This window comes from Pezoporus occidentalis, unplaced genomic scaffold, assembly GCF_034315485.1.
Source record: "Pezoporus occidentalis ecotype Australia unplaced genomic scaffold, CSIRO_AGI_Poc_V1 ctg208, whole genome shotgun sequence".
NCBI lineage: Eukaryota > Metazoa > Chordata > Aves > Psittaciformes > Psittacidae > Pezoporus > Pezoporus occidentalis.
In genome coordinates, this window is record NW_026913943.1 from 874601 (window position 1) to 902121 (window position 27521).

Genomic DNA, 27521 nt, shown 5'->3' on the forward strand with positions numbered 1-27521 from the left:
GATTACCATTATGCAAACTGGAGGCTTGCCAGCCCTTGAGGTTCAGTCCACCACCGTAACTCTTACAAAGTACCAAGTATTCATTATTCCCCAGAAAAGATCAGAACGGTTGGACCCGTCTCATCCAGAACAAAGCAGAGTGCTTTCTGCCCAGTAATTCAATACCAATTCACTAGGAAGCTCCTGAGGTACTAAACCCATCAGTTCTACTTTCTGCACTACTTGCTTTGAGGCCTCATCTGACTGCTGACCCGGCGCTACCCAGCTTCAACTATTAAATTTAATGAGAGCACAACTCAAAAGCTATATTTGTTAAATGTTCTCTGCTTACAGCAATTGTTTTGATTTAGCATCCCACCTATTACTGTAATGATTCACTCTTTCCATATCAAAGTCAAGCAAGCACTTTCCTCCCAACAGCTGCTTCTTTATCTGGAGTTAGAATGTTTTCAGCTTCTAAGAATGAGTCCTTATTTCTAAAAGGAATAAAGATGTAAGAAGAGTCTTTGGTTGGAAATACCCTTTAGCATTTGGATGGCCTAAGCAGCACTAAACCCAATCATAAACCTCCTAGCAGCCGCCAAAATGATCTGTGGATACAATATCCAACTTTGCCAGACACTCTGCTCTGCCCAAAGGAATCGGTTGAAGCCTCTGTGGTCACTGGTGTGCTTTTCCTGGGTTAAAACTGTGCATTTTCAGGCTGAGAAAATGAAATACCAACAAGAAATTAAAACATGCAGCCTGCAAAAAGGCTCTGGAAGTACAAAGGAAGCAGGACCCCTCAAGAAGCACCTGCTCATTTTCAATGCACTAACACAGGCACTCTGCAAAGCAATACCCTCTGCCCTTTCTCTGGCAAGAACATTGCTGCCCTGTGGTGGGAGCCAGATGGGACCTCCTGGGCACATCCATCAAGCTCCAAAGAACTATGCAAGAGCAGAAAAAGGAGAATGCAAGTGCAGCCAGAGACCTATCCACCATTCTCACTTTGATCTCCCCCTTTCCTTTATGCAACACTCACTACCAGTCAGGAATATTCACAATTACTATGGCAGCTCCTCTCTTGCCATACTAACTCCAGGAAAGAACTAAAGCATTCTAAGAAACGTACCCTTGTAGAGACTTGGGATCTGCCTGAACCCTTCTGGATTTGGTTTTAAGCCTTTGACACCAGCACCAGTGTGATTCAAGGTGAGCTACTGTGACAGTAAGAGAGCAGGCGGGATGCTAAGAGCAAGCTATCACCCCTTTACAACTCAGATGAAAATGGAAGTTAAGTTTGTATTTTAATATGAAGTGAGAAGGAAATTCATAAATGAAAAGCAGAGCTCTGAATGAGTAATTATTCATCATAAAGAATAGGCCTCATAGCAGCCTTCCAGTATCTGAAGGGGGATTATAAGGATGTTGGGGATGGACTCTTCATTAGGGACTGTAGTGATAGGACAAGGGCTAACGGGTTCAAACTGAAACAGGGGAAGTTTAAGTTGAATGTAAGGAAGAAGTTCTTTACTGTGAGGGTGGTGAGGCACTGGAATGGGTTGGTCAAGGAAGTTGTGAATGCTCCATCTCAGGTGGTGTTCAAGGCCAGGCTAGACAGAGCCTTGGGTGGCATGGTTTAGTGTGAGGTGTCCCTGCCCGTGGCAGGGGGTTGGAACTGGATGATCTTAAGGTCCTTTCCAACCCAAACTATTCTCTGATTCTATGATCATTAACAGAACTAAAGGAAATTTTTTTTTCTCTTTTAGGATTAGATGTCACTTACACTTCAGAAAGACTAAACAAAACAGGGCATCTAGCCAAAAGCATAATGAAATATGTATTGAAACCAGACAGTGCAATTTAAGTTTCAATTTACAATGGAAAACAGTTCATTGATCATCTTAAAACAGGCCATCCCAAAGAGACCAGAGCCTCTGGATTGTGTAGATGAGCTACCCACTGTTCCAGAGCTTTGAAAATGCTTTAGTTGCTGGAGTAAAGGCTCCCCCAGCCTGAGCTCAGAGCACTTTGGTCTCTAGTGAAGAGCTGTGTAGGTGTGCATTAAGAGAGACCCAAATTCCATGAGTAGTATCTCTCCACAGGTATTCTAGCCAGAACAATTTCTTCCTCCCTCCAGCATACCACACTAACCCGTATAACCCTGTCATTCCAGAATCAAGCTCAAACCATGCTATCAAGCTTTAGAATGGACTTTAGAAAGGACTTTAACACCACTCTCCAATTCCTGATACTACAGCAATAAAGACCCCACCTCTCCAAAGCCCCTGGGATTTATTTCGATCTCATTTGCAGTGCCAGAACTTGCCATACTTTTGCCTGCCTCAAGAAGTATTTTCCTCCTCTTCTAAAATGCTCTGGAAAAATGTCTATTCCCTCCAAATGCTCTCTTGCAACCCTTGTGCGGGTTATTGTCCAATTCATTTACTTGATGTATCTTTATCTGCAGTTTCATGCAGGTGCAAGTAAATTCTTTCCTCCTCTGATGCATCTATCAGAATCTTTCTGAGCAAAAGATAAAACAAAAAGAAACAGAAAAATCTTTAGGAGAATCCTACCTGAAAAATAGCTATCCAAGCATATCCAATGTTATCAAAATTGATAGCTCCATTGTGTGGGTTTACATCCCCTGCCATGCATACATTGTAATACTGGTTCCAGTTTATGCAGGCATTCCTGCTGCTGAAGTCAGGGTTGTATAAACTTGGGGTGTAGGAGTCCATGCTCAAGGTGCACTCCACCTTGTACTCCTTCCTGGTTGGGATGTTGGAGCATTTCTGCATGCCGTTTTCACGATGCGATGAGCAGATGAATGGGTTCTCCTCCGCTTCGTCGGTCCGGTAGTACGGATGCAGGAAGGTAAGGTTGTATGTCCTGGAGGGGGAAGAAAGAGGATGAGAACAAATGATGCATCCCTTGTTTCAGCAACAGCACTTCCCATATGAAGATAGGCTGAGAAAGTTGGGGCTTTTCAGCCTGGAGAAGAGAAGGCTGCGTGGAGACCTCAGAGCAGCCTGCCAGTATCTGAAGGGGGGCTATAGGGATGCTGGGGAGGGACTCTTCATTAGGGACTGTAGTGATAGGACAAGGGGTAACGGGTTCAAACTGAAACAGGGGAAGTTTTGATTGGATATAAGGAGGAAGTTCTTTACTGTGAGGGTGGTGAGGGACTGGAATGGGTTGCCCAGGGAGGTTGTGAATGCTCCATCCCTGGCAGTGTTCAAGGCCAGGCTGGATGAAGCCTTGGGTGCCATGGTTTAGTGTGAGGTGTCCCTGCCCATGGCAGGGGGGGTTGGAACTGTATGATATCTTAAGGTCCTTTCCAACCCTAACTGTTCTATGATTCTATGACCAGCACCCTTTGTTTCTGTCCCTGTTTTGGGTATGTTATTTCCCCTTTGCCCTTCAGGCCCATCAGACTGGGGACGGTAATCCGCAGTTGAGACATCAGCCCTACAAAGCTTTTTGCATCCTGTAAGGCACCAGGTTGCTCTTTCAATTAAAGATCAACCTGGGTTTTCCCAAGTGAATAGGGTAGTTGAAATGCGAGGGTATAGAAAGAAAAATCCCAGTAGGCCAGGTGCTTCCCAGAAATGTAGGGAACTTTTTGTTTCTATCTACGGATTTTCCATTGCTCTTTTGATCTCAGAACATGCTTCCGAAAAGCTGAGGGCAAAGCAGCTTTCCAATAAATTTGCCTCTCGACACATCCTTGTGATGCGTGAGCTAACTAACTAAAAGAGACCCAGCCACAGGCCACCCCAAATTCCTTCTGTACTTACATAAGGAAAGAAAGAGCCCACATTAATGCAAACTGCATGTTTACTGCGTATCTGATTTAATTGGCCTGGATAAAGTTTATGGCTCTGTTACAGCTAAGATAAGCAAATGCTCTAATTGCAGCATGGCAGGGATGTGCCTTTTCCCCAGCCATGCTCTGGGGCAGAGCAGCGAGCAAAAAGAGCCCAGGACTTTTCATGCTGTTTGATGAGCATTAGCGAGACCCACCAGCCCTCGCACTGCTCAAAATGAGAAGGTGCCAGTTCCTACAGCTGGCTTTATCTGCTGTGCTCAGAGCTGCAGGGATCTGAGATTCTATATAATCAGTTAGCCGATAAGGGAAAAAGCAACACGCAAATGATAACGGCCAAGCGAGATGTGGGTAGAAGATAAATGGGTAATTCTTCAATTTTCTATTCCTATCTGTTTCTGAATGTACCTAACTACTGAATAAACTTGGCTCTAGTGGGTGCCAAACTAGTGTTATTCCCTACAATTGCTTGAAATTGGTCCCCTAAACCCCTGAGTCAAGCAGGAGTCATTTGGCAACTGCACTTTAAGGAGAGAGCAATTGCTGCAAGGCTGAGCTGAGGGGAAATAAACCCTAAGCAATGCTCCTGGGGAATTTGGTTCTCCTCCGTCAATTATGTACTTGAGATGGGCATTGAGGGCTCATCCAGCTTCAGGAACAGGCAAGAGTAACACAGAGGAACTGGGCATTGTTCACTCGTAATTAAAGTTACTCCCCCTCCCATTGCAGAGTGCTCCGACACCTCTACACAGAACTGTAATATCTTCTTCCCAGTTTCTACACTTTAGGTTCAAGAGACAAAAAACCCTTGAGAATTGTTTTTCCTCCAAGACTCCCTAAAAGCCTTCTCTTTCCTTTCCCAGAAATCGGTCTCACTTGGAGGAAATTTCCATATAAAACAAGCTGAAGAAAAGGCCGAGTGCTAGGCTAGCACAGCGTTCGTTAGGAGATCAGACACTACAACCAGCCGAGTTTGTCACGCAGTGTTGGGGACTGCGGGAGCTTGCAGAGGATTAAAACACACCGAGGCACAGGGATGTGCAAAGACAGCTGGGGAACTTGAGAGAAGAAACAGAGGCAGGAGGAGAGATGCCCGAGAAGTAACTTTTAACTGGCAGGCAGCTGGCAGAACCCCATCGGCTCTGTTTTGACCACGGTGGGTACACTGAGAGGGGCTCGGTTGAAATGCAAAAAGCTCCTTCACACCTTCAAATGTGGAGAGAACTGGGATATCTCTGCTTACAGCCAGGGAGGTCCTTGGTGGGCTCTGCACCTCTGTAACACATGATGCAGCCCAGGGCAGAGCAATCACAGCCTCAAGAAGGACACTTGCCTCTAAAACCTCCAGGTTTGAGAGGCCACCGGTACATATCCCATTCACCTTCCAAGAAACTCTTTAGCTCTGAAATCTGTCAAATCAGACACGGGGATCAGGGCTTTCTGCACCCTGTGGTAGTGGAGAAAGGGGTTTAACACCCCCAGAGCCCAGATGAAAGCTGGGTATGCTGTGCACTGCCTGATGTAGCAAAGTAGCACAGCCACCGGGCTCGGGGGTACAAGGAGCTTCCCCAGGGCTGACTTCACCACTCTTGAAACCAGCACTTTGTGGGTTACAAAGAGCTGCTCTATGAGCCCCTAAGGTGAAGGCAAGAGAGGTCTCATTTGGTACCTTCTCATGAAAGCATCTGCCCTGCAACAACCCTGTGTGATCTTGGGAACATCCCTTGCGTTCTCATTTCCCTTGGAGCAACGCACACCAAGGCTCTTTGACCTGCACATGGCTCTCCAATGACACAGTCTTCCAAACTACAACTGATCTTCCAGGAAAACCTGCTCCAGAGCCAGATGGAGCTGTGAAACTCAGCACAAACTCGCTTCTTCCACCACCCTGGAAGCAGCACTCCACCAGCAGCAGGAGTTTCCTGATCACAGGCACTTTTTGGCAGCCATCAGGACAGGAAGCCTCATCACATCACAGCTTGCGGGCCACTGTAATTAGGATTCTACCCAGAGCAAAGCTGGACTTGCAGAGGGAGATGGACCATCTGGAGGGATGATGGTGTAATTAGCAGCTATGGCTGCACAAGCGCCTTTCCTGGGAGCAGTTTTGTGTTTCAGGGCAGACACGCACATGCCCATGCCAAAAATACTGACCATAGAAGCGCTCAGATCGAACGCCTGATGCACCAGCACGATGTTCTACCCCAACCTCCCACCCAAGGTTCCTTTTGAGCTGCCTCTCCCACTACAGCACAATAGAGACAACATTCAGTGCCACACACAGCTCCACAGCTGCCTGCTGTCCCTTATAGAATGATAGAATTGTTTGGGTTGGAAAGGATTTTAAGATCATCCAGTTCCAACCCCTTGCCATGGGCAGGGACACCTCACACTAAACCATGGCACCCAAGGCTCTGTCCAACCTGGCCTTGAACACCACCAGGGATGGAGCATTCACAGCTTCCCTGGGCAACCCATTCCAGTGCCTCACCACCCTCACAGTAAAGAACTTCTTCCTTATATCCAACCTAAACTTTCCCTGTTTAAGTTTTAACCCGTTACCCCTTGTCCTGTCACTACAGTTCCTAATGAAGAGTCCCTCCCCAGCATCCCTATAGCCCCCCTTCAGATACTGGCAGGCTGCTATGAGGTCTCCACGCAGCTTCTCTTCTCCAGGCTGAACAGCCCCAACTCTCTCAGCCTGTCTCCATACAGGAGGTGCTCCAGTCCCTGATCATTCTCATGGCCTCCTCTGGACTTGTTCCAACAGTTCCATGTCCTTTGTATGTTGAGGACACCAGAACACATTCATCACAGATAAATCCTCTATATTCCAGCCCAGAGCTGATCTCTGACCTCCTGAGATGCCCACCACAGCTGGGCAGGCTGGACAGGGCCACATTGTGACTGGAACTGTATTTGATGAGCCACATACAGAGATTAGAGAGGCTTTATGTTTCCCAGGAGTCGCTGTTCAGGAAGCCTTGGGCTGAAGGAGAAGTTGCCTGCAGACACAGCGCCCTGGGCTGTGATCTAATAATCTGCAAAGAGAAGATCTGGGCACAAAGCCCTGGAGAGCCAAAAGAACGACACGCTTTGGTTGTGGGAGGAAAATAAACCAAGGGAAACAAAGCACAGCTTGATTGTGAAGGGTGGATGAAGCTTGACTTGCTTCTGCTGCTGCCTACCTGATTTTAGCCTCCCTTTTCTCATTTTGTAATTGCCCCCAAAACCATTTACAAACTCAAAGTCCGCCCCAGAGGCCAAAATCAGTCTTAGGGGGGCCTCTTTTTGACCAGTCCTTTTCAAGCCCTTCCCTCTTCCATGAATGCCCCAGGCACAGATACACCACGAGCATCCACCCTGCAAATTTAAGACCTGTTCTTAGTCCCTCTGCTTGAGGACCCTTTCTGGCAAGCCCAAAAAGTGGAAAGAAGGAATGAGAGCAAGAATAAGGAACAAAGCCCTGCAGGATGAGGGAATCCCCAGTACCCACAAAAAGAATCAGCTCTGCCAAGAGCATCTACCTCCACAGGCAGGAGAGGTCAAGCTGACTTCCTTCCTTGTTACTTGCCAACACGCACAGTCCAAATAACTTCTTAATGGTAATGAAGCCACTAATCACAAGACCCTTGTGCTCTGGGAAAAGACATGAGAAACTAAGCCCCAGGATGGATCTTGTTATCACATTAGAAAGGATTAACACCCCTTTCTCGGCCAGCTGCCCAGTGCACATCTTTAGCTGGGCTCGCAGCAGCTTTTGCAACGTGTTTTTCCTCCCTGCATGTCCTGTGCTTCCTCTCAGTCCTCCCATGCGAGGCATCCTCCACAACCACTGGAGGAAGGCGTGTGCATGCTGAGCACAATCCTGCTACAGCTTTCTGAGGAGCAGAGCAGGAAAGGGAAAAGGTGGAGGAAACTGAGCACCAAGCAGGATCCATTCCCTTCAAGAGGAGGCTGCTCCCTGGAGGAAATCCTGCTGACAACCCAGTGTTGCAGCACAGAGGGATGCCAGGAGGAGCAATCAAGTAGAACTCAGAAGTACCTTTCAGACTAACTCAGAGCTGTCTGCCTTGCCTGTGTGTGCCTCCTCACAGCTCTACAAAAGCCAAGGAGCCAAAGGCAGTACAATGCCAAGCAGGTATGGGGTTAATTAAGACTGAAGTACTCACATTATAACTGTCCTGCAGCGTTACATACATACAAAGCACTTCACAGCTCTCTCCCCTCCCCTGCCTCCAACCTACCGAGTTCCTTGAAAGGCTCTACAAGAGGGAAGATGCTCCTCTGCATAACGACACACAAGCAAGGAGCAGCCCCAGCAGCACCAACCCAGACAAGCTGGGGGTGACCCAATTGCTTTATTAACAGTGACAGCAGCTCATGATGGCAAGAGGGAGCCAGAGGGGCTTTGTGGGGAGACACACATCCTGAAGATCTTCTAAACTGCCGGCTTCATTTGGTCTCCCCATATACGCAATACTGAGCCCTTCCCTCTCAGAACAGAAATCCCAGCTCCCACTCACACAGCACTGGAGACCATCCTGGCACTGCTGTTCCCCACTGTGAGCTCCCCAGGGCTTGAAGAGGGTGTCTGAACCCCCAGGGACTTCTGAAGCCCCACTCTAGTCTCCAAAGCTGGCTGGGGAGTGACCCACTCCAGTTCTTATTGCTTGCTAACCCACTACTGCAGCAGCCCAGTAACCACCTGCGATTCCTTCAAAGTCTCTACTAAAAGAGTCCTTAATAAATCCAACCTCCTTCCAGCATGGTATCATATTGCCTTGCAACAGGGCAATTTTCAAAGAGAGAGAGAGAGAGGCACCTCAAAAGAAGTCCCCGAATCTCTTATCAGAATGTACCATATTTAAAAATAGCTTCTTTTCCTTGAAGCTGCCAACTTTCAAGGGGGATTTGAAAGAAATGGTTTCCACAGGAAGAAGAATGATGGCAAAATTCAAAGTCACTTCCTCCATCTGATGCCTGCCTTCAAGTGGAATGGCCCAGAAAGCTGCTGGCAGCAAGTGTGCAAAGCAGCATGCAGCAGGTAAGAAACTGTGTTTGAAGCACTGGGCTGAGCTCGCTTGAATTTCCTTTATCCAGAAAGGCTTTGGGGCTATGACCTTCCCTGCCTGGCACCCTGGTTTGCGTTCAGATGCTCACCCTCACTTTAAAGCAGTTCTGTTTTCATCTGGAAGGGTTTGACACCACCACCGAGGTGAGCTTGAACAATAACAGGTATTTCCCTTTATAGGGCTGTAAGGAAAATCAGAGCCAGGACCATCATCTGCTCAGCCCCAGCCTGGGCTCACAGCTCATCTGCCCACCCTCCAGCCCCTCACAGCCCAGTGAAGGGCTGGAAAACACTATTGTTAGGCTAAGAATAACACCACTGGGATTTAGTGGGACTTGGCAAACAAAACTAAATGACCAGAATCTCATTCCCCCTTTCCCACAGAGCTCTATTCTGTTTACTTCTAACCAAAACCAGAGCTTAACTTTAATCCCGCATCCCCTGGCTGAAGGTTTTGTTGTTGGCTTTGTTCTCTCTCACAGCTCTCCCTGGAAGGGGATGGATGGTTTGTGCTCTCCAGCACTGATCACGAGCACAGCAGCTTGGCACAAGGATGGAGGAGGAGGACACAGTGATGGACCCCAGTCAAATCCAACCCTGGGCATGACTTTGCCTTTATCTCCACACTGTCTTGCAAGGAGATGGCATGCTGCTGCTGGTCTGCAGGACCTGATAGTTTGGGCCCAGTGCTGTATATTTTGGGCCATCTGTACAAGAGCAGGAAGAGGTAACCCTTTCCCTGTTACTGTCACTCCATGCCTCTTCCCCATGTACAGCTTGCTATTGGGGTGTTAAAGACCACTACATTTCCCAGTGCCTAAAACTATGGATTCAGGAGAACCTATCAGGAATGACAGAAAAGATGGGAATAATTCCATCTGGATTTCCCAAAACTTCCACTCCAAGCTCCAACATGGGATAGTTTCTAGTTGGAAACAGAAAGACTGGTTCAATTGCAATCAGATTTCTCAGGACTTAAGCTAATCCAGCAAAACACAAACCAAGACAGTAGCTTCAGTCAGTGCTGGTACCAGAACAACCCGTATTTGTTATGCTTATACAGCATAATGATGATGACAACAGAGCTACCCCATGGGCAAGCCAGGAGCCTAATTTCACCCAGCTCCTCTGGAATGCTGTAACTTCGCTCAGTATCCCCGAGCACATGGCATCACGACTTAGCCAAAAGCAGCACGTAGCCCACAGCCACCCAAATTCACCACTATGTGCTGCTGGGGCCCAGGAACCAGCACAGAGCTGCAGTGGGGTGGGAAGGAGAAAACCTCTTACAAACCTCCTACCTGTTCAAGCAAGCTCCTGAGGCTCAGCACAAGGAGCCTGACTTTGCCTTCTTCGACTGGAGACCAAGACCCTGATAAGCAAACCCTGTGATGCCTTTGATGCTGCTAATGGCCATTACCTGAGGGCCTGTTAAATATCTGTACTTAGCAAAATGCTTCCCCCGCGGTTAATTTTAGAAGCTCCACTTTGCAGGAATCACAGAGCATTTCAGAAACCTGGTCAAAGAGATGAGAGGGACTGTTGCTAATTACAGCTCTGCACTCCTGCTCAAAGCACTGCCTGCCCCATGCAACAAGGGCCACCTGAGCACAGCTTTAACACTACTCTTAGGCTTTTAAATGAGAGCTCAGGGGTTGCTTTGAGTGACAAGGGTCTTGGTGACCAGCAGATGCCTGCTGTGCATGCAGGAGATAGCTTGCAAGGCTGGAGCATCAAGATGCAGGAGCGGAAGCATACACACGTGGCAGACTCATTGATTTTCTGCCCTTCAGCATCTCTGATGGGGTAAGTGCCATCAGAGATGGGCTGCAGCACAGAGAAAGGCTCAGAGAGCTGAAAACCATCAGGAGTAATCAGCAAGAGGCAGGAACAGGATCTGGGATAGAGCTGAGGGATAATCTCTGCTTGTCTTCCAGACACAAATTGTAGACAGCAAATGATTGCAAACAGATATAATTACGGGCTCTATCTTCTCTTACAGAGCTGGAGTTGCCCTGATTAGCTGATCTCAGGCGTTTCCTCACCTCTGAGCCACTGACATCTTCAGCAGTCTCTGACAGGAGCCCTTTGGAAGGGTTTTCCCAGGCAGAGCTCCCTTTTTCTGTGGCAGCTTGCACTTGGCTTTGATCTTTTGGTTGTGCTGATAGGTTTTAAGGTGTGCCCTTACATTGCACCTCTGAAGGGGCAAGTGCAGAACAGCCCAAGCTCGATATCAAGCTGAGGGACTGCTGGGGAGCAGCAAGAGCCAGGCTGCCCCATGACAGGGGATGAGCCAAGAGGCAGGAGACATCCCAGTGCCAGCAGTTCCTGCATGGACAGAGTGCAATCACAGCAGGCAGAGCCCAGAACTAACAGCAGGGTTCACGAAGCCCCAGGCTTGGTAAATGATGAACCAGATGCAAAACCCACACAGGGAACTAAGGAAGGAGCTAAAGAAACTGGGAACAAAGACCTGGAGACAGATACACCAACAGCCCAGCTCTAAACCAGGCCTAAGAGCCACAGGCTGAGCTTAAATAGAGCTCCTGGGCCATGGGTGCGGTGTTGGTCCCAGGTAAGGCTCATCAGGGCAATTAACAACTATTAGCACCCTCAGAGCCTAGGTAAGGTGCTAAGGGATGCTGGTCCATGCAATTGCCTAGCTTGGAAGAACCAAATCTAAAGTTCCATCAAAAAGAGCAGGTGGTTAAATGTGATGCCCATTCCTGATGCCTGTCCCAGGATGCACAAATGTCTTTAATGTCTTTCATATTTGGGTGTTTCAGCAGCACAACCATGGTGCTGTTTGTACCTGGCAGGTGCTGTGGTGTGCTGGGTGACCTCCCAGCTTTGGGAATTGGCCATTTTAGGAAAGCTTTAAAGCCTTTGTTTGTTCTAAATCCTTCAAATCCTGGAGTCAGGGATCTCAGCTTCCTCGAGCAGAGATAATCCAGACCACAGACATCTTTGTCCTTCAGGTACAGGGGGAAAACTTGACAAAGGCACTTCAGAGCCTCAGTAACTTGATGACAAATGGGTTTTTTACAGACAAAAAAATACCCAAAACTCCACACTTGAGTTCTGAATCCAAGAACCTCCCTGGCAGTGTCCAAGGCCAAACTGGGAGGGTCTTGGATCAACCTGGTCTAGGGGAAGCTGTCTCTGCCTGTGGCAGGGGCTTGGAGCTGGATGACCTTTAAGGTCCCTTCCAAGCCAAAGCATCCTATGATTCTATGACTGTTATGAGTCAAGATGACAGCCCAGTTAAGATCTGTGCTCCCAGTTCAGCTCCTGCAATCCCACCAGATGGGGGGGGGGGGGAGAGAGAGAAAATAGGAAAAGGTGGAAATAGTTTTGCTGTACTTACATGGCAAAATTCCTGTCTAGGAAACATCTGTTCCTCAGCAGCCCTGCCCAGAGCTGCACACCGACAATCCCAAAGATGAAGAAGACAAAGAAGCACAAGAGGAGGACGTTGCCTAACATAGGCAGAGTATCTAACAGCAGGGTGACGAGTATTCGCATACCTGTGGGGAGAAGGAGAACAGAGGTTAGAGAAGCCCTTTGATGGGGAGAGCATGAATGCCACAGCATTCCCAGAGTGGTAGGGCATCCTGGGTAGAGGAATTGGGGTGTTTGTGGTTTCCCTTAAGCCCTAAGGCTGAAAAGAAAGGTAAAGAGTGCAAAAGGCTTAGCCACAGATAGGAGCAGCGTATCGCCAAAGGGTGGATTTAAGGGTGGGATTTTCAAATGTTCTCAGTAAAACGGGCCCCACACAAACAAGAAAGCCCTTCCTGGAGGAACATCCCCCCAGACCATCACCCTTCTGAGGAATTAACAAAAGATAGATTTATAAACGTATTGAACATCTCTCATTGTTCCCTAAACAATACAGAGCCTCGTGTAGGATGACCACTGCGGCTCCTCCATGGACAATTCCTCTTCCATGGAGGACTCCCCCCTGTGCTGGTCACAGGACTGCCAAGCAAGGGATGCAGGGGAAATTCTGACTGTTTAAAGGGGGAAAACAGGATGCAAATGTTTCTTCCTCTAAGGAAAACCCTCGGCTCTGCTCCCTTCCCTTCCTCCTGTGCAAGCTTCCCAGCTGGTCCCACACCTCCCCATGAACCCGCAGGCAGAGCAGGAGCTCTCCCAGCACCTTTGCTGCCAGGGTAATGCTGATTTCTGGGCAAGCTCTTCCACCCTAAATAAGAACCTTGAGGAATGAGTCCAGGGCAGCGTGGGCAAGCAGGCTGGGACTGGGCTGGTGCTCGGGGCTGCCCTGGCTCACATGAGGGCACCTTCCAACTCAAGGATAAAGCAGGAATAAAGAGAGAATAATGACTTGTAGTTCAGCAGTTCAATAGAGGTTAAATGAATCTCTGAGATACCGACCAGCCATCATTTCAACAGCTGATAATTGATGAGAGGAGGACTAATGAAAAGAGGAAGAGACAAAGACAAATGTTCAATCATAGGAAAGAATAAAGCCAGGAACCAAGCCTCAGGTGCTCAGAAGAGAGCAGGGCTCACGTTTATGGCACAGTGGAAATCGATGTGGCTGGTGGGTAAGGTGACACTGCCGCCTTTGGAGGTATTTTATCCCCCTAAACTTCTGCTCTGTAAACACCTTTTCCTGCCTGTGTGAAGCCTTTCCTCCCTTCATTTCCCCTAGCAGGATGCTGCTCTCCACCAGGCACCCATTGGAACGGAGAGTGGCATTTCCACATTGGCTTCTTCCTTCAAGCCAGCTCCTCAGTCACGCCTCACGCCTGACGCCTCCCCTGCTAAATCAATGATGCTGGGCTGCAAGGATGGGTGCTGGAAGGAGCAGGAGAGAAGTGCCCATCCAAGCTGGCACCTCCAGGCTGCAGCAGCAATGCTGGCAGGATCTGGAGCCCCGTCACACCGCATTACCCCTTTCCTCGTGTCGCTGTGCCAGCGGAAACGCAGCCCAGCCAAGCAGGGCCGGAGCTGACATTACCTTGTCAGCGCGGCACGAGTGGATGAACCAAGCCAAGAAAGCTGTGCTAATAAATAATGAGGTGTGAGTAATCACCTCTGCATCCCAGGGCAAGAGCCTGTCAAGGTCTCCATGCCCAGATGCATCTTGGCTCCTGCGCGGCTCCCCGCTGCTGGCGCCGGCAGCGGATGCCTCTCCGGAGGAGCCACGATCCTGGCGCCCGGCCCCGTGCCAGTGCTGCCGGCTGCCCTCCAAACCCTGCCCCGTGCCACCCCGGTGCCAAAGCCACCCTGCAGGGAAGGGACACGGTGCTGGCAATGAGTGTATGTTGTCAAGTGCCGTGGGGCGGCGCAGGATGCTGGCATCCCTGCCACCCACTGTAACCGCAACGCTGGTGCCAGCTGATGGGAAGCACCGACCTCTGCTCCAAGTGCAAGAGGAATCCCAGATCTGGAGGCAAACAGGTTTTGGTTTTGTAACACTCGTTCCCAACACGTGCTGTCAGCGTGAGCCCCCCAGGAGCACATCCCACAGCAATGCCCTGCGGCCTTTCCTTGCAAATCTATCTTTGGAAAAGCAGGAAAGACACACTTCATTCCCACTGGAAAGAGGATGCTGGGCATTTCTTCCTTTTTCTTTCCCCCTCTCATTCTCACTAATACTGTCTCTCTTTTTTTCCCAAAAATGGTTAAAATCGATCTCCCCGTGCCAGACAACTGTTTTCTGCTCAGTTACTTTTGGTATTTTGGGCTGTTTAGTGGCACCATCCTCGAGATTGAATCCATCTGTTCGCTACCCACTAAGGGTGCTCTGGGGTCTCAGCAGAATGGCGAGTGTGCCATGGGAAAAGAGCACGAGCATCGGTTGGGCTGGAACAAGGAGCAGGATTTCTCTTCGCTCCCATTCCATGTGCTGCTGGTTTAAAGCCCATAGCAGAAAAATCAACATAAAGCAGTGAAATGGATTTGAAAGAAAACCAGTGACCATGATTAAAAAAATCCCATGACTACAGCCCCTGCCAAACATATAAATCGCGGGAATTACATTTTCCAGTCATTTTCAAGGAATAATTTCTAATAGAGATGATGTTTTTATTGGCCAGGGTTCTCCTTTCTTTTCTTAACAAACAAAACAAAAATGAAATAATCTTGCTGGTGAATTTATTGTGCCTGGAAGCAAAGAGCTAATAGTGCTGGCTGGAACCCAGGCGAGTGCCCAGACATCACAGGGAGAAATCGACGGGCTACTCCTCATGGGTCCCTGCTTTCCCTGTGCTGTGACTGAACACCAGGCTCATCGCTTCTGACCCAGCCAGCACTCCTGTCTGCTCCATGGCCTTTTGTGACTGCCACTGAGCTGAAAACCCTGCTCCTGACAGTGGTGTGGTGGCTGGGGAAGCATCACTGTCCTGCTGCTGGGGATGGCAGGGATGGGGCTGAGGGCAATGTGCTGCTGTGTGCTGTCTGGGATGGGGTGGACGTCCAAGGAAATCCCTGGCTAAGCTGTAGCATCCCCATAGATGAAAGACTAGAAATGTAACTCTGTTGTTACTGGAAACTGCAAAAATACAGCACAACAGAGGGCTGTCACTATCCATTCTCCACAGACCCTGGATTATCTCAGTCTGAAACAGCAAAAGTATGGGTGTTAAAGTGGATGGAGTTAGTGTCTCATCAACAAGTGGAGTCTGTTATTATCTGCCCTCCAGGAGCTAAGATAATACTAATCCTGCCCTGGCACTTGTTCAAGATGCTGGTAGTGGTGTAAGACCAGCCTAGCTGCTCCTCAAGGCAGGCAACTCAACTCTAAACATGGATTGGGCTCTTTGGATTTAATCTCCCATACTATTAACAAAAAAAATTGGGTATTTTCTATTGCCTATCCTTTGAAAAACACTAAGAAGTGAAGTAGCAAGTACAGCAGAAGATGGCCTAAAAGGCTTACTTGAAAACTTCAGTATCGGACTCCCAAGGCAGAAGAACACAAGGTGGAGACAGACCAAGATTTCACCCAGACTTGGAGGTGTTGGGATCCCTGGGCCTCTGTTTAATAGGCATGTAAATGGACATCTGAATCCCAGCTTGACATTCCCACTGTTTCAAGGGAGAGCTATGAAGGGCTTTGTGGATTTAAATAGCTTCAGAGCGAGCCTGATCCTCACCCCAGCCTGAAACCTCGGTGGGGCTCCGAGCCAAGCATGTGCCAGCATCCCTCTGCTCCTTCCATCCCAGGGAGGCCGTGGAGCCACCGTGCTCAACATCCCAGTGGAAAACTTTGTGTTGTGCTTTCGAGCTGCTCCGAAACCCTGGTAACCAAACCTCACTAGGGAAAACAAAGCTCGGGAGGGTTTCATGGTCCTTTTTAGCCTCTCTTTCTTTTGGTCTTGTTTTAAACTCCTGAAGTCAGTGAAAATCATGTAGATTATTAATGTTTTCTTTTAAAGAAAAATCCTGAAGAATATAACTAAAAGAAACTTCAGAGTCCTGTGTGTAAAATTCCATCTATTCCATTGCATGTTCATCTGAGGCACTGGAACCAAAACCCTTCTGGGGGAGCTGGTTTTGCTGTCCCTAGATATGCAGACATGACAGGCAGCTCATCCAGGCAGGATGCTCAACGAGGACAAATCAGTGCTGCGTCATTCAAACGGGCTTTTAAAAAGACCAAGAAATGTACTTTCTTTTGCAAGGAGCCTCTATGATTTCCGTACAATGCTGCTGCAGTTTGAATTGAGTGGATTTTGGTTAAAAAATGATGAAAGTGCTATGAAATTAGTACCTTGCAAAAGGAGTGCTCAGCAGACAGCCCATTCCGGCCAGAAATGTTTTCAATCTGTTGGTTGGTCTTTGAAATTGGATTTAGAAGACAAGCAGCTGAAGCCACTTCAAAATGGATTTAGGGGCCACTTGAACTTACTCTCATGGATGAACCCAATTTTGTTCTACACGACAGCAAACCCTCTGTGGTATTTTACCGACAATAGAGGCTGCTGCGCTTCTAATCCTGAACACAAAGAAAAGGAAAGACCTGAAATAGCCAAGAGGGGAAAATGAACCCATCCAGGGCAAGAAGATCCTTCTTTGAACTGACCTTTCCCCTTTCTTTAGAGGACCTTTGTTATTTTCTTTGCACTAGGAGCAGTTACTTGCCTCCGAGTTCACAAAGCGGTGGAAAACAGCCATGCAAATGGGGTCCTCCGGGTCTAAAATCTACTCCCTTGCCCTTTACTAACACTGATAATCATCATAAATGATCTCAAACTTGCCATTATAAAGTAAAATCAATGAACTTGCTCTCAGCAGCAAGAGAACAGGATACTACTGCTGGCTGGGGTGCCTTTAACACCCTGGTTTTCCTAGGGGAGTGAACCAGGCAGAGCCCAAGCTGCAGACAAAGGCATTACTTACTTGGCACCCTGTTAATGGCTCGTAGCGGCCGAAGAACCCGGACGGTGCGGATCGCAGACAAGCTCACGTTGTGGCCATCCAGAGAATACTCCATCATGCTGCAGGGGAAAGAGGGAAAGTGTCAGGATGTGGGATGCTTGCTTCCTGGGGCTGCCTGCGCATCCAGGCTTGAAAACCACCCAATCTGTATTTGCAGCTCACAATGCTCTCAAATGGGGGACATAAGGACTATTTCACCCCCTTAAGAGAAAATACCCCCACAAGCAGTGATGGTGCAGATGTGCTCTTGGGATCATGGGCTGCAGGCACAGGTAAAACACCAGAAAGCACAACGAGGAGCAGCAAAGTGAGTGCCACAGACATCAGGGCAGTTGGGAGCCCCCAGCTCAGCTCCCGCAGCCGTGCTGCTCTCCCTTCCCATTAGCTTATAGTGCTCCAGCCAGCAGCGCATCCGCACTGCACAACTCTATGCAGCTCAAAGTCCCTAAGATGCTTCTGCTATTATACCCCCTGCTATCACCCCAGTTTATCTCTTTCCCTGTGACAAAACCTGTGAATAACCAAGCCAACAAATGATGTTAAAGTAGTTGGCTTCCATTTTATTATTAAGAATAAGGAACATTTTCTTTCCCATGCTCCGTCTCCATTTCACACAAACATTTCTCTCCCAGGCTGGGAAGGATGTTAAGTCAATTTTCTTGCTCTTTTCTAGAGCTGAGTGGCAAATGGGTGTAGTGTTGGGTTTTTAATGGGGTTATGGCTAGTTAGCATGGCTGTAATTACAATTTGTGAGTTTGACTAGAGGGAAGCACTTGTAAATATGTCACAAATCTCTCACCACGCCTGTTCAAATAACAGAACAACATCAAAATCACCCCTGTGAGCAAGCTGTTGGATCCCATGGAGAAAGAGCTTTTGTTTTGTGGGGTTTTGTTAATAAACAAACAGATACGGAAGAAGGAAGGCAAATACGAGCTGAAATCTGCAACCAGGCGCTTCAGAGGAAAGGAGAGATTTGAAGCATCCTGCAGTGAGGATGGACCAACATCATTACACGCCATTAAGAAGCAACCACCAAATGGGCTTAAGCAACAACTGAATGGTTTCCAGGCAGTAGCAAAGGGAGGCTTGGTTTTGGGCCAGCCTTGCTCAGGTGCATCATTGCTTATGTGCTCATGTTCTCCCCTGCTGAAGCCTTGTCTTCGGTGCTTTGCTCTGCTCTGGGAAGTTTAACTGGGACTATGTAGATGTTCTGATGCTTGCTTCTCTTCCATCTTTGTCCTGAAGCTGGTTGGTATCACTGGCATTGCACTGAGGTGACTTTGCCCTGTTAGCTTTCATTTGCCTGCTGATTTGGGGCTGGTTTTAGCGATAACCTGCCAGAGATACTTGTTATTCCCAAAGTAGTTCGTGAGTCTTTATAAATCAAAACCACCTTCAAGCTCATGCACAGGAGCTGAGCCGAGCACGATGAATAGCTTTAAAACTCAGCACAGCACAAAACCAGGTTTTAAACCCTATATGGGTTCATGAAGCAGCCCGGAGCTGCAGGAAGGACCACACAGCAGGAAAGCCATCAGAAATGCCCATTCACACCTGCACCGAGCGGGGACCTGGAGCCAGCACCAGGTGTCTGCTCTAAACAGACCTTCCAGGGATAGAGACAGCATTGTTTAAAGTCCCTGATGTGAACAGTGCGAAGCCTGAACGTGCTCGCTGGTGAGGTCCCAATACAGCACTCTCACAGTGTTTTGGGTGGCGGAGTAAGTGGATTTTAGTGTAAGTGACACAGGCTTTGAACTGCTAATAGCAAGTAAAAGGAGTATGAAATGCTCCAGTGGGAGGTGGCTTTGTACTCCAGAGAGCACATGCAACCATTGGTATGTTAAAGGGTGAACTCCTGGGGCCTCACTTTTACTTGGCCCTTAAGAGTTTCAATGGGGTTGATAAGAGAGAAAAAGCCAGGATTTGGCCTAGGAAACTAACTTTCTAACCCTGATACTTTGCAATTCCATGATACTCCATTTAGGATTTGAAAGTAAGTCTCAGGAGGATCTACACTGCCCATTGAAGCCAACCCGAAACACTTGATAGATTCCAGATTGGACCATCTGCAAGCAGCTTGAACCTTTGAGAAAAAGGACCCGGGCTTGGGGTCCTGTTCTTATATCCCACTTGTAAACCAAGAATTCCCTGGAAATGCCTGACAGAAACCTGCTGGAGCTGGAAGGGATAGGAGGTCTGGGTGGACTAACACTTGGTAGGTGATTCCTTACAACCTCTGTGCACTGAAAACAAAGGAGGCACAAGGCTTTGTGATGGCTTCTGATATGAACAGTTTCCAGTCCTTTAGCTGTCAAGTTAAAGATGTCCAAAGCACATCATCATGTGAGGCTGCAACGTTTCCAAGGACTGGGTGCACGAGAAACCTCTCTGGTTTCATAGCTCTTGTGGCCATCATTTTGGATGCTTGGGAAATGCTTTCAACTTGGCTGCTGGACAGACCCAAAGGTTGTAAGCTCCATCTGGTCTGAAATTGTCCAGGGTGCATTTCTGAGGCGAGGAAAACATGAAAGGGCTTCCAGTGCCGGAACAAACTTCAGACACGAGCTGGTGCTAGAGGCAGGAGATCTGTTTGTTTTGTAGTTTCCCTGCTTCCCCTCTGCTCTCCTTGGTTTTCATTGCTAGTAAGCCAAATCAGGAGGATACCGAATGGGGCAAACCAAGCAGGCAGCACTGCTGATCACTTGTTTCCCTTCTTATCATAGCAAACTTCGTAGTAACTTTATCACATCCATCTGCTTGCTGGGAAAAGCGACTCTTGTTATTCCAGTAGAGTGCTCCCTGCCTAAAACCACCTCCAGTTTTAGGAGCAGATGCTGGATTGAACAGTGGTGGGGGATAGGTGAAGAGCCACAGCCCATTGCGCAGCTTCTCCTGGCCCTCCACTGGTGTTACCAGGCAGCCCAGCTCCCAGGCCAGAACTCTCTTAGAGCTGGGAAATAACGTCACAGGTACGGCTTGAATCCCCCCAGATCCTCTGGAGATGGCCCAGGATCAGCCAGGGAAGGGCCTTTCCTCTTCTCATCTTCAACCTGAGCAATGCCAGGTTGCTTCCATTGGTGCTTCTGCTGTTTCCATTCTTCTCAAACATACGCCAGCCACAGCCTTCCTTGGAAAACTACCAGATGGACAGCGTGCCACCTTCCCCCTTGTCCCAAGCGTGACATGAACAAAGATCCTGGTGCCAAACCTGATGCTCAGGTACGAGCAGAGGGCTCAGCCTTTCTGCCTCCATTTTATTCTCCTGTTTGATGCTGTGGGGAACCTCTGCTTGCCCATCAGGAGAGCTCATCCTGCAGGCTCAGCGTGGGGAAACGCTGTTGGCGCACTGGTTATGGATGGCAGGCTCCTGATCCCAAGCTGCAACCACAGCCTTCCCCTTCTTCTACTTATTTCTGGCTCAAACCCTGCAGCAAGGCTTTGGAAAGAAGAAATCATTAACTGCTGTTTCTGTTGTCCCTGCTGTTCTTTCCTGGTTACACCACACTTGGGTTCAAAGGAAGCTCTGCTCAGGAGAGCTCATGTTTTATTCAACCCAGTAAGGCCATTCCTAATTGTACTCCAAACAAATAACATGGAGCAAACCAAAACCCCATTAGTGCAATGAAGATTGTACATCACTAACATAAGGGTAAAAATGCCCCAACATATTACAGGAATGGTCTAATTAAACCCAGGCTGGCCATTAGAAACCCAGGGATTCAGAAATAAGGCAGAGCTCTATAATTAAAGCAGTCTAGCCCTTCCTAGGGTATCCTAAACAGGTAAGAGAGCCTGGGGTTTCTAAACCACATTTATTTATAGAATCAAGTTTTAGACTTGCCAGGCTTTCAGCCCATTCAGTTTCTCCCTTGGGTGTGAGGGAACTGGTGTCAAAAGCACGCAGCTCTTCCTCGTGTCTGTTTGCTAGCACATCCTGCACAAATAAGCAGCTGTAGGGGATGGTGTTAAACCAAGAGAAGTCTCCAGGAGGCATTTGCGTGCACTTGTCATTGGGTCAGCTTCTGGTCAGCTTCCACCATCAGGATCTCAATGTTCTAAACCAGATTTTGGGGCTACGTTCTCCTTGTTTGGCCAACTTCTGCCTCTCTGCCTCACTCTCGTGGTGTTATTTAGCAGAAGCTGGGCTGAGCTTTTCCATCCACCTTGGAGCCAGCGGGCTTAACCACGACCACTGGGACATTGGCCATCACAAGGGACTAGATCGGCATGCACTTGATTTGACAGAGACAACACTGGCAAAAGGATTGCTACTGAGCACCCGATGGCTTTTGCCCTAACATTCGTACCCCATCCCATAACCCAGTGTGGTTGCCAGAGGTGAAACCAAATGAGGCTTATGAGACTGTGGCCTGGCTTGAGCCTGCAGTTTTCACAAGGCATCATGAAAACCAGCCAGGACAACGCACACATTTGGCTCTCTGGGGTTTTCCTGCTTTCATGACAAGGAAGAAACGCATGAGGTTCTGTTACTGACCCCGCCATCACGATGAAGAAGTCCAGCCGATTCCACGTATCTCCAAGGTAACACTTCTGCCCGAAGATCCCCAGAGCCACCATCTTGATGACCATCTCCACCGCAAAGAAAGCGAAAATGAAGTCGTCGAACGCCTGGAGACCAGTAAAAGATGATTACAGTCAGTTCTGCTGTGCAATCTTAGCAGGGAAAGGGAAAGCAGAGACATGAGCGTTCCCACTGCAGAGGCACTCTGTGTGCCCCGGCAGACGTTGCAAGGCAAAGCCCTGGGACCAAAATGCCACCTACCTAGCTCAGAAATAGAACCTGCAATACCTGGTGGGTGATGGCAACCCCTAAGCATAGCTCTGGGGTCATTCAACTGCCTGGGAAGCATTAGCAGCTTCTGTTGATCTGCTGACAAAGACAGAAGGACATCACTGTTGTACAGGCTGGATGTTTCTCCTGGCATTTAAAGCCTACACGTTGTGGTTGGGTCCATGAGGTCTCAGCAGCCTGCAGTGGGAGCTGTGTTAACCAGACTGGGTGGCTCAATACCTCCTAGAAGGAATTTGTCCTATCTAACACAGGGGGATGTGCTTCACTTCTGATGCCTTCATGGACCTCTGAAGGGACCAGAAAGAGTTTGTCCCATCTAACACAGGGGGATGTGCTTCACCTCTGATGCCTTCATGGACCTCTGAAGGGACCAGGTTCCTACCCCCAGACCCACACACAGCTGGGAGTGAATGTGCACACCGAGGGAGGTTGAAGCAGTAACTATAAGGACAGTTCTGCTGCACGTGAGGGATGCCTGGAGCGGTCCCTCGTGGTGCAGAGGCTCAGGGCATCCTGGGTGCCCAGCACAGGAGCCTCTTAGTGAAGGTCAAAATGTAGGGGCTTAGATTACTGTGGAAACAAGAAGAGAAATTAAAGGTGCACAAATTAATCCTTTGCTGCCCTATAGAACATGCCCCAGTCTTTACTTAAAGAATGACTTCTGTAGAGTAGTGGGGACTTGGACAGCTGGGATTTCTCCAGCCTTCTGGAGATTCCAGAAGGTTCCTGCACAAAACGTGGATGGTAACTTGAAGAAGCCATGAAATACACTCTGTTGTAAAGACTCCTCTACATGTTGCCTGTAAACTTGAACATCAGGAGATGCAGATTGCTTTGAAATCACGTGCAGAGGCTTTGCTGTTTTGAGTGACAGACTTGATAAAGCACAGGAACTTCTCAATCTACAGCCATGGCTGCTGCTGTCCAAACCCAGCCCATAATGACCATACTGTTTGGTGTTGCGTCTGGCACTTCCATACTGAGGCTAAGTGGATTAATGGTATAACCAACACAACATCCACATGGCAGCCAAGTTCCTGCTGTGCATCCATGCAGCTCTGCATGGCTCTGTGCGAGCACCGTCTCCTCTGGCTGTTGGCTTTACCAACCAACCTTTCCCTTGATAAACTAACACAGAAGTTTTGTTCTGTTATTTCAGTTCATTTAATTCCTGGCATCCAAATGCCTCCATAAAGAAGTTCAGGCTTTTCTACCTCATGTTCTGGCTTCCATTCCTGCCTGGAAGCAGTGGGAGGCTGAGGGATAACGATGGCTTTACTTGCAGCCTGTTCCTGCCTGCAAACCCGTTAGGAGAACACTTACTCAATACATTGGAATCATTCAGATTCCAGATTCAGTGCCTGGGCTCCTGGGGATTCCATGTGTGTCTGCTCTGGGGAGAACAGCCCATGGAAGCTGTGTGACTGCAACCTGATTGAATTATGGGAAAAAGGAAGCAAACAGCCATTCAGTAATGTCACCTCCTCATGCAGGCAGCATTCACTTTGTCTGCCCGGTCATTTTGGCAGGGATGCCACCAACAAAGCCCCACGTGTGTGAATACATGCAGGAAAACAGCAGGCACATGGAATGTCACCCTTCAGGAGAGCTGCGACACTTTGTGATGGGCAATCTGGGGGCCCACAGCTACCAGCAGTGTGACATTTTCAGGTGGAGGAGATGGACCAGCCCCTTCCAAGTGCTGCTTCACAACAGCCCTGACTTCCTGAGATGATCCCAATGCTGGATGCCTCCAAAACTGATCTCATTCCATGAGAAACCTCTAACGGTGCCTCAATTCACCTGGTTTACTTGGCTCTGCATTTAGCAGAGACTCTTTAAAGGCTGAAGGAGGCTTTGATGATCAACTCTGCTATTCCTGGTAGTTTGCAGGAGGTTTTGGACCAATCTCTGCAAGAGGCAGCAGAACTGGAAGGATCCCACTGGCTTTCCTGATACACTCCAAGAGAAGTCAAGCAGCAGATCCACCCTACCACATGCCGGTAGTCCCTGCCTGCATTGACGTAATGCATTAGGAACAAGGAAAGCTGGTTCCAAACCCCAGAACAGGGTTGCTGCAGGAAGCCCAGCGCCAAGGTGCAGCCCCCACACCAGATGCTGCTGGGATGTGCTTCCAAAACGAATCCCGCAGGCATATGGCAGCGAGGGGATTGCCAGGATGCAGCGAGGGATGAAGTGATGAGCGTGATGCCCCACTGAGCTTGGGATGGCCAGCAAGGGTCTGTGAGCTTTGTATGGGTATGCACTTCCCAAAGGTTGGTATGGAGGTTATCCTGGCACTTGGCAGTGCTGTTACTTGGGGGATTCTACTGCAGAGGAGAGCAGGAATGGGCTCATCCCATGCATTTTTGTTCCTGAAGAAGGGAATAAGAGGGCAAAGTCACCAGTGCTGTATTGCACAGGCCGGACTGCAGCAAAGAGATGCCAGCACCGAGCTGGCTGGGGTTGAAAGGACTGTGAGCAAGAGGTTCCCTGTGGCATTGGCCATCCTGTAAGTAAAAAGCATTCAACACCTCCACTTGGAGCTGGATGCCCAGTTCTGAGCCTCCCAACCCTTATTAAATGCATAGAGAAAGGATCTCGCTGGGGTAAACGCAACTCAGCCTTTGGGTCTCACCTAGGGCCATGGCAGAAGTAGGTTTGCATGCCAAAGTGTGGCTTATTGGGAAAACCATCCCTGTGGGAAGAGCTTTGGGAAGAAGGGACAAGATGGAGCTCCAGGATGGCCACCCCCCCACCCCTGCAGCCCACACACCCCAGGCAAGCGGGACAGCATGGGATCCTTACCTCCAGGATGGTGCACCGCTCCGACTGGCACTCCACGTCCTCGCAGGGCTGGAACATGCCCAGGGTGACGCAGTTCAGGAGGATGACCAGCATGCTGACGTGCTCAAACCAGGTGAGAGGAGAGTGTTAAGGAGAGCACACACTTCAAGTGGCCATCGGGAGGGAGGAAGATGAGGCACTGAGCTATTTAACACATCCAAAAGCCTTCATTCCTCGCACAAGCAAAGAGGAAGCATCCACAAACATCCCAGATTTGTTAAGGTTTCAGGGGGTTGGCAACCGAGGAAAGGGCCTTAGAAAGAAAACTCCTGTTGAGATGGAGGGACAAAGGATGCCTTTCATTTCCTCCACAGCAGCAGAGCCAGAGAAGCACATCAAGGTGCATGGCTCCGCTTTCCATCTCAAGTCCTCCCCCCTCCATCCTCTTCCACTCTTCATGCATGCCCAAGGCAGCTGAGAGCACAGCTACCTCTGTCCTCCTCCCACAGAGCCTTCATCTCCAGATCTCAGAGTTCTAGCAGAGGATCTCCCCCACACGTCCTCTAGCATGAGCTCTGTCACTACAGAGAGTGAACTGAAAGCAGGTTGTCTCATTCCTACCTGCTTTCTAAGTCTCAAGGAGTTACAGAGTCCATTCTGAGCTCCACCCCAGGACTGAGGATGAAGGCAAAACAAACCCAAACTGGGGGCACAAGCGGGTAGGGCCAGTGTTATGATACAGGATGCAAACCAGGACCCAGGGTGCACAGCACAGGCTTTGAAAGGGAAGGAAAGGGCTCCAAGTTGGATGTCTCGGGTCACCAAGAGAAGAGCACATTCTCTGACAGGACCCACCAGCGCCCAACTGCACAAACATCAATAGTTTCACAGTAATAAGTAGTGATTTGCATCAGTGCGAAACAGGCCCAGAGCTTATGATTACTGCTGCTGGTCTGGCTATTAAACATAATAAAGATCTGGGGGAACTAAACAGGAGCTCTGCAAACGAAGCATGAATGAGAGAACTGTTCTTAGGAAAATAACTGGAACCATCTGTGTGTGAATAAACCTTTCTGCTTTCAAACATACAAGCATATGTGAGGGAGGCACCATGGAGGAAGCAGCCCAGAGACATTGTCTTACTTCTGATAACACCAATCCGGGAGCCTGAACAAAAAACCCCATCCATGTGTATCCCTGCTGCCTTTACAAGTACTTTATCTGGCATTCTATCAGTACAGCAGAAGATTTATCACAGCATAAGATTAGGCAACAGCAGAGCTGCAGACCCTCGGTACTTTTCCACACACACCTTCTCATTTAGCCAGATTAAAGGAAAAGAGAGAAATCAGTGGGGTCAGGTCCTGCAGCTTCCCTAAAACCTGAACCCAGACCCTAGTTTTAGACAGGGCTTTGCTTTGAACATTCAGAGCTAGGAACACATTGGAGCTCATGCTGAGGACCAAACAGGTCAGACCTAGAAACCCTTTTGTCTCAAATGGAAAGGCATGAAATCAAGTGCACAGATTAAACCCCAGCAGTGATGGAGGAGAAGCTGGAGCAGGCGAAGCTCCTGGCCACAGCCCCAGAGGAACTTGAGCATCACTGAAACACCAATATGGGTTTATTTTAGTTTCTCCCTTCCTTCAATGACTCCTTCTGATTCTTGCCATCTTTAGGAGCTGTTTGGATCACCTTCCCTTGCGCCTGATTAGAAGCAGAGTGGGAATCCTACTCCAGAGAGAAAACAGCCCACACCAGACCCAAACAAAGCCCAACCCTGTGGCTGTATCCTACTTACAATGTTTGCCTTGCTTGCTGGGATTCATGTGGAACTCCCTGTAAACACGACTCCTGCGCTATTCCCAGGGTGCCTGTAGTCGCATTCATTTCACTTATTATACTTGCAGATGTTTTTTAAAGTAAAATAATCAAAGCATGTGGGTTTTGAGCTTTAAAACTACATCATTATGCTGATGAATTAGGTCTCCTGCTTCCCCCAGAGGAGGGGAGCATGCTGCCCTGTAGCTGGCTGCTCCAGCCTCGCTCCTCCATCCTGCCCTGGGCTGCTGATCCTGCTCTCACGCCGTCTCTATCCCTTACTGCTAGCAAAAGGGGAAAGTAGGCTTTTCCCCACCACAAAATGATGAGGCATTTCCCAGGGATGCTCCCATCCTCCCTCTTGCCTGAACCCTTCCCAAGGAGATGTGGCTGGAAGGGTCTGAGCTGAAAGGTCCTGTCCCTGCTCAGCCCCTGCAGCCCTCCTCCTGTGCCTGCAGGCCCCTCAAAGGCATTAAGCTCCTGCCCTATTTATTTTCACATCAGATTAATGACAGTGAAATCCCTAATTCAAAAGCGGGATTACCCCGAGCGCTCTGCCCTAACGGGACTAATCCTCCCTCCCTCCGGTGCACAGGCACTCAAGGGAATTTCAGTTCATTCCTCCATTCCCTGCTCCTGGCTCTGGAGGAGCTCCAAAAGCTGTGATTTAACCACTGTCCTCTTGGCTTTTCCATAGCATCCCCCTTGCTATGCACTCTTCAGCAGCCACAAGGAGATGCCCCGAAGCAAACCCCCTGGGCAGCAGGAGGTGATGCTGGTTTGCAGGGTGGGATTAG

At 48.8% G+C, this 27521-nt stretch overlaps 1 protein-coding gene across 3 annotated transcripts in view; it reads right to left on the bottom strand.

Moving 5' to 3' along the window:
- The window catches only part of CACNA1H (calcium voltage-gated channel subunit alpha1 H), a 229494-nt gene that overhangs the window by 93242 nt on the left and 108731 nt on the right, over positions 1-27521 (bottom strand). For all 3 annotated transcript variants that reach the window (XM_062619017.1, XM_062619016.1, XM_062619018.1), the window contains exons 3-7: positions 24925-25036; positions 21799-21932; positions 17259-17356; positions 12256-12415; positions 2562-2877 (exon numbers count right to left, since the gene is read on the bottom strand). In XM_062619017.1, coding sequence (XP_062475001.1) covers positions 2562-2877; positions 12256-12415; positions 17259-17356; positions 21799-21932; positions 24925-25036 — 820 coding nt within the window. The remainder of the gene's footprint in view (positions 1-2561; positions 2878-12255; positions 12416-17258; positions 17357-21798; positions 21933-24924; positions 25037-27521) is intronic.